Source organism: Centroberyx affinis, unplaced genomic scaffold (genome assembly GCF_046629955.1).
Source record: "Centroberyx affinis isolate AG114_WGS23_722 - 3 ecotype Tasmania unplaced genomic scaffold, CSIRO-AGI_Caff_v1 ptg004218l_1, whole genome shotgun sequence".
Classification (NCBI taxonomy): domain Eukaryota; kingdom Metazoa; phylum Chordata; class Actinopteri; order Beryciformes; family Berycidae; genus Centroberyx; species Centroberyx affinis.
Window position 1 is genome coordinate 197,817 of NW_027281962.1, and position 13,193 is coordinate 211,009.

Below are 13,193 nucleotides of genomic sequence, written 5' to 3' on the forward strand. Positions count from 1 at the left end.
CCATATTTTTTTTTCATTTCTGATGGAGCCTGTTGTACTGACACTTTAGAAACTGAGATAAAAAGTAACACAAGGAGTACATCAGGGTTTCAAAAAAACCTCTACAGGTGCTCAGGGAAAAAGCTAGAGCAGGTGAAAGGACAAGGAGAAAATGTATTTCTATGGTTAGAAGCACAAGAAGCCTTTATTTGGAGGGCAGAGAGAATATAAAAACACCAACACATTTCAGTGTTGCAGCTTTTCTTATAAAAAAATTCACAATCGTGCCTGGACTTGGATTCCTGCGCTTCGAATCATAGGAGGACAGTTTTCCTTCGTCTTTTCACCTACTTTAGAAACTGTTTCATACCCTTTATACCCCGGATCTCGCAATTTTGTCTCTGAATTCAACAGACAGTTCCTTGGACTTCATGGTGGACTTTTGTGTCTTATATACAGTAGATGTGTTTTGCTGTAAAGGTGAACTCAAGTTGTGGAGACCAAGGACATTTAAAGGAATCTGAATGCGTCACTGCAAAGGGGTTGAATACTTAGGCTCAAAACATTGTGTTTTTTTAAAAATGAAAATATTAATTACTATGGGTTATAGTGTGTAGATCAGTGACAAAACCCCCCCAAATTTCATCCATTTTGAATGCAGGCTGCAATGCCACAGAATGCAGAAAAGGACAAAGGAGCTGAATATTTTTGTATGTTTTCTATTTTCTATTAATTGAAAAGCTGAAACCAATTTTCTGATTTACCAAGTTGTCGATGTTATTGAAATAATTAGTAGCAATTTATTTATGTAAGTCATTCATGTATCTATCCATTTATTTTATAATAGTCTATGAAGCTACTGTACAACAGCATCTAGGATAAAGTCAAAGACCTTGTCTATAAAATAGGTCCCATGTCAAAGTGATTTTTTATCAGCGAGAGTTTGGTTGATGAACAGAGAGGCAGAGAGTTTGGATACACAGAAAGCACTGCTTTATTGACTGCACTGGACTGGACTGGACTGGATTGGGACTCCACCAGATGAGGGTGGGAGTTTAGGGTGGGTCAGAGTTGGAAGGGGAGGGGGGGAAGGGAGGGGGGGGGGGGGTCATAGTGGGACGCAGCCGTCATTAAGGCAACACAAACAGCATGCAGATACAGTCACAGGAAACATCGTTGTCGTCATCATCATCATATTGCTTTTCAAAGTCTCGCTTAAAACATCGAAATTGTACAAAAAGGAAGAAAATAGGTTTTTCGCACTAATGAAAAATACATTTTTTGATTTTCCCTCCTACAAAGAAGATTCTAATACAAGAAAATAAATATAGCAAAAAAAGCCAAAAAATAATTTAAAATAGCTCTTCTTTTTCATATATGTTCAATAGTTCTCTTTGCTATTAACAAATGGCACAACATTCTTTGAAACAAAGAATACAGAAGGATAAACTCCTGCAACATTCATATTATCGTATTGAAGAACTGATGCGGAGTGGAGGAGTAACTGGACACGACAGCAGAGATTTCAACACCTTGTAAGGACAAATAAGACAGGTGGAGGAGGAGGAGCCTGTGTCGGGCTCTGCTTTTATTGGACAAGATGCTGATTGGCATTCGAATCGTGCGTAAATGTGACCATTAGGATGCAAAAGGAATCTGATGTTGCAGAATGATTAAGATAAAAAAAAAATGACGAGAGAGTAGAGAGAAAGGAGCGCTAACTGGCCAAACAATGAGCAGCTTATTCAATTTACCTTATATCAACAAATGAAGATAGACACTAAGTGCTTCAAATTGTAACAGATTAACATATACAGGCAAAAAAATGAGGATATTCATGAGTGCTAACAGGAAAAGGACCTGCACAAATTATAACAAAAATTTGCTTGTTAAAAAGTTGCCAAAATTTTGCAAACCGAAACTCCACTGAATTCTTGTTTCATAGCGTTTCTGAACCTGAGGGAGAAAACTTTCTGAATTGCAGGTCAGGAGAGGGAAGCGAGAATTTCCTTATTAATGAGAGTCAGAAATTGCCTGCTCTGCACTGAGCTGACAGGGAGGGAGAGAGGGAGGGGTAGAGAGAGTGAGAGAGAGAGATAGAGAGATAGAGAGAAAGAGAGAGAGAGAGGGAGGGAGAGAAAAAGCACGAAAGCGACAGAGATAAAGAGTTAAGGAGACAGTGAGAGAGCACGGGCATTTTGGGATGGAGTTAAGAGAGAGAAACTGAGAGAAAGACAGACAGAATGTTCCAGGAGGAGGAAGAGGAGGATGAGGAAGAGGGAGAGGAGGAGGAGAAGGAGGAAGAAGAGGAGGTGAGGAGAACAAAGAGCGTCTTCCTGACTGGAGCACACAGTTGGTCACTTCACTGGGGAGAGCAGACCGCCTGCTGGACAGTTTCGACTACAATTAGCCCAGGGTGTCAAACAAACACACACACACACACACACACACACACACACACGCAGCAGGCATCTGATTTGCATTTCCATTATTATGCTTTTTCCATACACAAACAGATTTACATACACACACACCTGCTAGAATGCGGGGATGTCTGTACACACACACACACACACAAACCAGCATACATGTGCACATTCCTGTACACACACACACACACACACACACACACACACACACACACACACACACACACACACACACAGGAGGACTGCAGCTTCCCCAATTTATGCAATCAAAACACATATTTCTTGGCTGTGCATATCAAAGATTGGACAGTGGAGGCAGATAAATAAACTGAACCTCAGAGGAAACAGATAAACGTTTGTTCTCTGTGTGAGCTACAGCTAGGGAGAGGGAGAGGGAGAGAGAGAGAGAGGGAGAGAGAGAGAGAGAGAGAGAGAGAGAGAGAGAGAGAGAGATCAGTCAGGTTATGAAAGACGAGAAAGGGAGGGAGACAGAGATGAAGCATGAAAATGACAGAGAGAAATAAAGCAGAAACGGAGACAGGGAGAGACAGATTGGTCAAATTATGAGTGAGAGAAAGAGCAGAGACAGAAATGCAGCGGGCCTCTTTACAAACGCGTCTTACATCCAGATTGTGTCTAGACAAGATTTATCCCGATTGCATTTACACCTGGCATCAAACTGTCTCCTGTGCCCACACTGAAACCAAATCGCTCTTCCCTCCCGCCTACCTCCTTCTGTGACATTTATATACTGTGGCAGCATGGCAAGCACTCAGGAAAGTTACTGTTTTAAGATACCGTGAGAGCCATCTGTTTGCTTTGCATATGTTCTCTGGATCTGCGTGAATGCTTATTTCCATTTACACAGTTGATGTATGTGGACTGGAAACGCAATTGCATTTACATTTTGCTATTAAAGTGGCCAAATGTGGTTTTGACCATGGCTAGGCGTGGTTTGGACGACCAGATCTTCAGTCAGTCTGCATTTATTAATCTATCTGAGCACAATCTGAGCCTCCCAGCAGCCTGATGTTAATGCCAGATGTAAAGGGGTTTGAAAACATTGTTCACATTATAATGGGAGAAACCGCAGAGGTGAAAAAACACAGACACAGAGATTGGATAGATTGTTAGAGGGGAAAAAAGAGCAGAAGAGTCAAGCTATGTTTCCATCCAACTGTCAAGTGAATTTTATGCAAACTGGTGAAATGTTGCACAAAATAAAATGTGAATTATGTGCGTTTCCATCAGCTGGGTCGAAGTGAATAAATCGGCATCTTGATTGTCAAAAAACCCCTACATTCACATGAAAAAATGGGTAGAATCTCACAAGAATCGATTAGTATCGTTACTGGTCTTTCGTGTTAGCTAACGTTGGCCAAATTCACGCTTTCATCCGAAGAAGAAAACAAAGAAATGCACTTGGTGAGACTCTAATGCACCAGCTATCGGCCAGAGAACCACGATGGGCGATTTCCACTTGGTAGAAACATCACATGTGACATCTCCGGGAGGTCGTGGTGAGCAGATATTTTACATTTCAGGAAGCCCAAAGCCACTATTAAACAGTTACGCAATGAAACTGAACCAAACCGAAGCCTTCGTCGGGCCGATCATGCCATGACATGCAAATTTTGCCGTTTCCATTCAGCTATTCTGATTCAATTACATAATTTGCACAAAAAAAAAAACAAATGACTTGGATGGAAACCCAGCTGTAGACAGAGAGAGCACAGAGAGTACAGAGAGAGAGAGAGAGGGGAGAGAGACGGGGAAGGCGGGGCTGGTGTGTGTGTGTGTGTGTGTGTGTGTGTGTGTGTGTGTGTGTGTGTGTGTGAAGGGGGGGTCACATAGAAGGGAAGGGCCTGGTGTTGTTTATATTAGCTGCTTGTTAACTTGACTGTGTAGACAGGCTGCAAACAGAACACAGGGGAAAGAACAAGTTGTCCTCTTTCTCTCTCCGTTTCCCTGGCTCCAGTTCAGTGAATGCCTCCCTCCCTTCCTCCTTCCTTCCTTCCCTTTCCACCTCTCCTTTCCTCCCTCCTTCCCTTCCTCTCCATCTCTCCTTCCCTTCCTCCCTCTAAAACCTCCTTCTCTCCCCCCTCCCTCTCCAGCTCTACCTCTCCTTCCCCTCGCTCTCTCTCCTGGCCAGAGCAAAGCAGAGCAACGTTTCCCCTCCTCACTCACTCTCTCTCACACACACACACAAAACACGTGTCTGTCATTATTTGTCCTTAAAGCTATAAAGTTCCTTTTTGATCGTCCTATGCTTCGAAAACAATTTAAAGAGCCTCGTACCGGCCGGGGGGGCGGATCACCGAAGCAGAGAGCAGGAGGAGAGAGGAGAGGAGAGGAGAGGAGAGGAGAGGAGAGGAGAGGAGAGAGGAGGAGTGATTGGCACAAGGAACAGTTTTTAGCGTTTCAGGGAGGGGCAGGTAGGAAGAGAGGGGACATTGCTGGTGGTGGGAGGGGGGAGAAGGAGGGGAAGAGCGAGGGAGAGATGGAGCAGGGAGGAGGAGGAAGGAGGGCAGAGGCAGAGTGAGATGAGCAGTTTGTGCAGATTGGAGTTCGACTTACACAAACATTTCTCAGAGGCAGAGCTGCTCTGGAGGCAGAAATAATCTGATTGGTTGAGTTAAACCTCAGTGGGCGGAGCCAAAGAATCAGTTTTGGACTGAAGCCCAGTGAAAAAGGCAAGAGGTAAGAGAGGAGGAAGCTACTAACTGAAAAAAAAGGCAATTTAAGCATAGTAGGTTGGCTAGTTAGCCTAGCTGACCTTCCAACATCATCAACGCCATTGTCATGAATGAATGAAAAAAAGAAGTCATTGCCATTTATATTTTTTATTCAGATTTTTGAGTTCCCTCTTAGCTAGCTTAGCTCTTTCTTCTTTGGCTCCGCCCACCAAGGTTAATCTCAACCAATGAGATTATTTCTGCCTCCAGAGCAGCTCGGCCTCAGAGAGACGTTTGTGAAACTAGAACTCCAGTCCGTGCAGTGTGTCTGGGTTGTGGATGTTGAGACCATGAAACGATACTTTGCTGTAACGGAGAGGAGAGCAAAGCGCCAGTAAAAACGGAGGAAGCAGATAATGAGTCAGCTTTCTAGTTTCATACGAGCCACGGCGGCCAGCTAAAGCGTTACAAAAAAAAAAAAAAACAGCTTGCAAAGGCTTTTTCAAAACACGGAAAATGAAAATGTCTCTAGTAGTAGTAGTAGTAGTAGAACAGTATTATACATTATTGTAGGTGTGTACAAACTCCAGCTAAACAGCGGTAGGTAGGTAGGTAGTAGGTGGGCGGGTGCGTTTGGATGGCTGGCGTAGGACAATAAAGCAAGGATTAGACAATGATGTCAGAAACAGGAAGCACAGATTGAGGATTCTGGGTCCCACTGTATCAGACAACTGTGCCAGTCTGCGTTCCCCAGTGGATTCAACCAAATGCTTAGTAGGAGGGAAACAGAATGGCTGAGGATGGGAGCTGAGATATCAAGTGAAAGCAAAGGAACGGGTACAAATCTACAGCAACATAATATTTTCTGTTGCTGACATGTACTATATATTGAGGCAAAATCCATAGCCCCTTCTCATTATTGTGCAGTTTAATTTTTTGGACAGTTTGTTGATGAATTCAACTTTGGTCAAGATTTCAACAAAGTGCTTCGGGTGCTAGATCGATCTCATCAAGAGCTGTGATGTAATTATGTGGCTCTTTTTTTTTTTTTGTCAAAATACTACATAAGCCATCTGCGGCATGCTTTACTGTGAAGGAATCCCACTGCGATTGGTTATCTGGATAATAGTTGCTTTCACTTGTGCCATTTTGTGTCACCGACCGAGTTAAAATGAATGCTTTTAAAAAAAATGGCCCGAGAGAGAAGCTGCGACAACAGCTGAAATTTATTCAAGACTAAAGAATCTGAAGCATTGGCCAATCCTGACTTCATTGACCCGACGGCAGCCTTGAACCAGTTTCTTATTGGATAAAGCAGCTACCACAGAGGAAGAGAGACATCCTATGAACAGCATCCTGATACCCTTCTGGTTCCCCAAAAGCGTCTCGGTGCAATGATCACTTTTTGACCTTAAAACCGGGACAGGCACAGAATTCACTTGCTATTTTCATTATTTCACCAGCCAAATAGATAGAAATCATCCTAAAAATGGTGGTTGTTTACCTGCCTAAGTGGCTGGTACAATAGAACCAACCAAATCTGAAATTTGCCAGCATTGGCTGCCAAAGAAAATGGTCCAAACATGATCTTTGCACTGCAGAGGAAGTTCTGAGGAACCCAGCCCGGTTTGTGCAGTGACATCTTTCCAAAAAGCCTCACATCAATATAATATCAGCAGCAGATACTCGGTGCTACAGCAGCTTCGTGAATATAGGCGAGGTTCCAATTACCTACAGCAATCGACACTGGCTTTTCCAGCTTTTCACCAGAAGTTCATGGTGGATGCAGCTTGTTCCTTGCTGTTACGCACACAAAACTCACCAGGTGTTTCTCTGGTGTGACATTTATGGTTTGTCCAGCACGCCAAACACCTGGAGAGAGGGTTACGCTCCGATACACGCACTAGTGCACCACTTAGAATTCAACAGTGTATTATCCATTATGCATAACGTGTTGACCATGCACTCCAAGTGGTAAGCTAGCACTAGAAGAGCATAACCTCTGATTTTCCACCAGATCTGCTGCTGATACCGACACCCACGCTCTGCTCTGAGGCTGAACTTAACACACCAACAAACAGAAATGTTCACACTGTGACCGATGTTACAGATTAAACCCCGGAAAAAAACATCTAATCTGGGTCACATGGCCTCAAAATTTTTGTTTGTGTGGATATCCAACCTGAGAGAGCCACCAAGCTGTTTCAAACCTGAAAGATCATCAGATCACATTTTGGGCTGCGTGCCGACACCCGCACTAGCATAAAACACAGACAGTGATGTTCTGAACGCCAAGCTGTATGCTAGTGGATATTGATAAAAAAAAAAAACCTGCAAGACTCCAGTCTACAGTATCTACGAAGCGGAAGGAGAGGGCATTGTAGCCACACTGTAAATATATAATAATAACCAGTTTGTATTAACCAGGGCTGCACAATATACCGAAAAAGAAAAATCTAAATTGCAGTATTCATAATGGCAATTTTCCAAATTGTGTGGAGCTGAAGGAAGCTGTTCCAGCTGGAAGTTACAAACGGGAGAGAATCTTTTATTGTATTCAAAAACAGCAAGTCCTACGCATTAGCATCTCATCCAACCGCCCCCACAATTTCTGTGGAGGAAATTAAATTCAGCCAATAAAATAAGGATATTTGATTTTTTTTTTTTTGCCAGCATTGTGCAGCCCGAGTATCTGCTACTACATGTTAAGACCGTACATGAGAGGCCTTGTCTAAGAACACTGTCTACAAAGTCAGGCTACTCTGAACACTGAATATTGAAACCAAGTTTACATTTCACCGTCTTAGCAACACGTGAACGGTAACACCACCCGGCGGAGGGTTCACACTCCACCCAAACCTCTCTTCAGACCACAAGAAAGTTACTATTGTTGCTGTTGGTGTGTGTGTGTGTTGTTATGGTCAGTTTCCATGGGGGTGGTAGCCATCGTAGAAGTCCACATTCCTCCATCTATCCTGCACTTAACGTATTACCACTGCAGCAGCTGCTACAGCCAATACTCTCTTATATAACTGTAGAACTAACTCAGTATAGTGTAACACAAAAACCTGCCTTTCAAAAGCCTGCTCGCCAGACTACTCATTAAGCCTCATGGCGTCTGAAAAGAGAAGAAAACCTCTCGAGTGCGGAGGAATAACGACGTGAAACTTCTACGACGGCTCCATCTGAGGGACGAAGGAGACGGAGACGCTCCAGTGTCACCAGCAATAAATACTCTTCTGCTGTTAGGGGGTTTCACTCTGAGTAAGCTCACACTTCCTGATGCGGTCAAGACCACATAGACATAAAAAACTAGTCATCTTGTACATTACAACCCTGTTATACCAGCTCTGGTGTGTGTGTGTGTCCGTGTGTGTGTGTATGTGTTTAAGAGTGTGTGGTGTGTGTGTGTGTGTGTATGTGCGATACACATATGTAGTTCAGCAGCATTTGGCTTTTTCTGAAGGGGGTTAATGTGTGTGTGTGTGTGCGTGTGTTACAGAGAGTTTAACGACCAACACCAGCCAGTTATTGGGGCGACGGCTGATACTTCGCACCCCCGTGGAAGCAGATCTGGTAGACTCCAGGTGGTTGGGTATTGGCGGTGGTGTGGCGGACATTATAGCGCCCCCCCCCCTGCAGCACAGGAGGTTAAAACGCTGCCATAACACCATGCCTGAGCTTCTGACTGCACCGGATCGAGCCGGGTCAAAACCGGGCTGAACTGGATTAAACTGACAGAGTTAAGTCTGACATCCTTATCTAACGTTCTTCATCTTGAAAACCAGAGACGGAGCGTGTGTGTATGTATGTATGTATGTGTGTGTGTGTTTTGTTTGTGTAGATAAGAAGTAAATACGCTGCCTTAATACACAGATCTGTTCTTTGGCGTGGTCGCTTCAGAAGACAGCCAGATGGGCAGAAGCCGTCCGTAGAGAAAACTAGAGGAAGTAGATCGGACTTGCACCTCTATGTAAGTCTCTGGTCATCAGGCCTGGGTCAAACAGCCCTTAAAAAACTTTTTATAATTTATTTCAGCCTAGTTAGGTTCCAGATGGGCGGGGTTCCTCACAGGACAGCGCCCTAAGTGCAAGACAATCACAAGAAAGCACTTGAAACTCAGTTTAATATACTTTTTTGTGTTTGACCACCTACTCGACATTATCTGAATTGTCCTGGCTCGGCAAACCCCACCCGCCTGGTACCCCGAGCGAGTTAAAACGAACATGAATTATTTGTTAAGACTATTTAACCCAGGGTTGATGGTCACATGGATTATACTGAGAGAGGAAACATGCTCAGTAGTAGTCGTGTAGGAGTTCAAACAGTGAAGCTTGCCAAATAAGGAAGTTTCTAGACATACACACATCGCTTTATATATATATATACTGAATATGATATAAAATATGTATATATATGTATCTACGTCTTACGATGCTTTTTCGATAAATTTTTTAACCTTTTATTCTTCTGCTTTTTTTTTTTTAGTTTTTTTTTTTAACCCCTGAGAAAATACCGTGGACTGCTTTAAGTACAAAATACAACTCTCTGAGAGAACAACAACAAAAAAAGTTCTTCAAAAACGAAACAAATTTACAAACAACTCAATTCAAGAACTTAGAGCGCAGGCCTCTGAAGCTGATTATTACATTTTCATCATTCATCTAACAGGAGGAACGACTGCAGCAGAGCCATTGATTAGAAGAGCTTGGCTGCTGCGGGTTTCAGCGGCAGCCATGTTGGCGCCACACCCCTTCTCCATGGCTGTGGCTAGGTAAGTGCTAACTCCACGCCAGCTGAGCTCAACACGGCAATATCATGAAGGGCGTAGATAGATACACACCGGTCCTCCAGGTACTTGCAAGGCACAGCTAACTCATCTCTCTTCATGCCTGTTGCCTTAAAGCTGCACTATGCAATTTTTGCACACTGGCAAGCGAGAGGTAAACATTTTTTTAATTGGCGTCAGGATGCTCACAGCCGGTCTGTGATTGTTTTATACCAAAGGGACGAGAGAGGCAAAAGATGTAACGTTTTCGATTAAAAGTGTATGTTTTCCTTTGGTTTGTATTTAGTTTTTAAGATGCTCATAAAATGTGTATTTTCCAGTTCTGATTTGTCACTCCCTATGCAGGAAGAAGATTTCCCACAGTGACTGTACCTGAAAATAGAGTGAATCTACAGCAACTCAATTAGCGGGGATGTGACGCTCTTCTCTGTTGCAGCCCAACGTTGTGTTTTATGCTGATGAGACTGGTGTATTTTTACATAAAAATCTTGCATAATGCAGCTTTAAGTTACTGATTCCTACCATTGTTCTGACGGTTGACAGTGCAAACAGGCTAATAAAAATACAAAATACCAACAAGAATACATGGTTTGGATGGAGTTTACCAGTGTGTATCCAGCTAGCGCTTCATTTACTGTTTTTATCCCCACTTCTCCACATGGATCTGTTGCTGCAGCCAACTGTTCAAGGTGTGAGAGAAGAGGCAGCGACCAAACTCTCTTCCTCAGCGGCTCTGGACTCCAGTAATCTAGTTAAGGGGGGCACAGAACATGTAGGCAGCACTTTGCACTGATAGTACTATGTGTGGCTCTGCTTTGCTAACTGTTGCAGATGCTTTTGTTGATTAATGGTAAGCGCTGCATTTACATCCTTATTTCAGGCACTAGACAATTCTTAAGGTGGCAGGAGCCCAATGCTGGCTACACTCAGTAACCAATCCAACGGGATTTCCTTCAGTTTGATTGTTATAAATCAGATTGAGAAACGACTGATTGATTTACTTACTGATTGTTTGGTTGATTGAGAAGGTTGGGGTGTTATGGGGGAGGCAGGGGGACAGGGCGAGCGACAGAAGGCACAGAGTTTCTAGAATAATGTTTCTCCAATGATTCAGGCAAAAAAAAAAATGGAACTCAGGATTAGGAAGAATTTGAAAGCAGCTGACAAGAGTCAGATCAAATATTTCAACAACGGCTGTGAAGAGAGCAAAGGGATTTGCTTATGTGTCAGTATGTGTGTGTGTGTGTGTGTGTGTGTGTGTGTGTGTGTTTGTTCATGTGTGACAATCTAAATGAGCACCAGGGTTGGGGTCAATCTATTTTCTATTCAGTTATTTTATTCGAAACTAGAAAAGCTGGAGATCTGTTCTTCAAATCTACCAAAGTATTGAAAACAAAGGCTTTATTTTGTGAATTGCAGCTTCAGTTGCATTTTGAAGTGGGTGAAATTGACAAGAATTGACCCCAACCCTGAATGAGCATGTATTATACACACAAGTGTTTATATTACAGCTCCTATGACTGTAGCTAGTTGTGCTTTTCAAGGCCAAAGACATTTTTCCGCGATACCTTCTGTACATATTCAGACCAACTCTGAAGTGAAATTGTCTTTCCACTGAACATATTCAAGAAAACATGGACTCATTGGATGCATCTTAGGCCATGAAGACCAAGAGTAAAGAAGACCCTGAAACCAGCTTGAACAATAATGCCCCGAAGTATTCATCCCCATTTCTGGCTGTAACCACGGACAACAGAAGGCCGCCAGAAATGGATACTTCAACGCCTAAAACAAAAGAAAAGAGACTGAAATACCAAAACAAAACAAAAACTAAATGTAATGTCCGTTTCCTATTTGTTTAACGTATAGCATCTTACGGTAAGCTAACAACAAACTATGGTCTGGTGGAGTAGCTATACGACAGGCTAACAGCTACATTCAAATTCCCCCAAAAAACAAAGCAGGTAAGAGCATTTGACTGAAGAGATTTTCCACTGGTAAATATGACAGGGATTTGGTTGAACAAAGCCATCCAGCCGTTTTTTATACTGTATACCGGGCACAGATGGAGAGACAATTAGCCAGTGGGACTCAAAGACTGGGACTCTGCTTGGATAACAGTGTGTGTGTGTGTTCTGGTTGATGGTGTATGTGTGTGTGTGTGTGTATGTGTGACTGTGTATGTCCGAGAGTCTCAGTTCTTTATGATGCCAGCACGCTCCTCCTCAGCAGGTCCTCGTTCCCAGAATGCAACTGCGGCAGGCGGAGCTTGCGTCCGTCGGAGCGTGTGTCCGAGTCGCTCTGCTCGCCGTCAGAGAAGTACCCGTCAGTCTCGGCGGCGTCCAACAGGGACGCTTCCTTTCCGGAGAAGGGCAGGTCTCTCTCGGCGCGCTGCGTAGACTCCGCCCCCCCTACGGCTCCGGCTCCGCCCCTCCCTCTGGATTTACCCTGGCGGGACAGGCGCAGACGCAGGGCGCCGCCACGTGGGACGCCCCCTGCCTCGGGCGCCGTGACCCCGGGGCTGCGGGGCGGAGTGGGGGAGGAGCTCGCAGCGAGGCTGCCGGATCCGCTCCCGGTCCCGTTCCTGGCGTGGACGCTGTCCCACGGGCCGCGGTCCTCCGAGATGTGACAGGAATCCATTTTGGAGATGGGGGGCTGCGGCGGCGGGTCGGAGCTCCTGGTCTGGTGGTGCTTAAGGTGGTGGTGGTGGTGCAGCGCCTTGGACGAGCCTCTGGACCGCTCCCCTCTCCGGCCCACGTGGCTGGGCTTCTCCTCCGCCACGCTCCCCCAGGGGCTCTTGGCTGTGGAGGGGCTGCTGGCGCCGGCCGTGGCCGCAGCAGAGACCGGGCTCTCGGGCTGGGCGGGGCCGGTGGACTGGGGGAGTCCGCGGCCGCGAGGCTTGTTGCTCCCCCGGGGTTTGCGGCCCAGCTGGGGCGTCTTCCAGGTGGACTGCATGGAGTTCTCCATCATCAGATTCAGCAGGCTCTCCTCGCCCTGCAGGAGCTGGAGGAGAAGAGGAGAGTAGGAGAGGAGAGGTAAAGAGGTGAGAGAGGGAGAGGTCAGAGGTTAAAAGAGGGAAGGAGTATGGAAAAGAGAGGAACAGAGAGGAAAGACAGGCATGGGAGATGAAGGCAGAGAGAGCAGAAGGGAAGAGGAGAGAGGAGATAGAAGGATACAATGTGAAAGGAGGGACAGGGAAATGAGTGGATATAGTAGTTTAGGATAGGAAAAGAAAGAGAGAGGACCAGGTCAGAGAGGGGAAAAAAAGAGAGGTGAATCAGTTCATCTTTAAAGGATAGTACGATTTTTACTGCCCCATAG

The 13,193-nt window shown here is 44.8% G+C and overlaps 1 protein-coding gene across 1 annotated transcript in view; it reads right to left on the reverse strand.

Annotated features, from left to right (window-relative positions):
• Window positions 1-4,560: 4,560 nt before the first annotated feature.
• jade2 (jade family PHD finger 2) overlaps window positions 4,561-13,193 on the reverse strand; it is a gene marked incomplete at its 5' end in the record, with an annotated part of 136,150 nt that continues 127,517 nt past the window's right edge. The window contains one exon of the mRNA XM_071543077.1: window positions 4,561-12,875. Within this exon, the coding sequence (XP_071399178.1) occupies window positions 12,075-12,875 (801 nt within the window). The remainder of the gene's footprint in view (window positions 12,876-13,193) is intronic.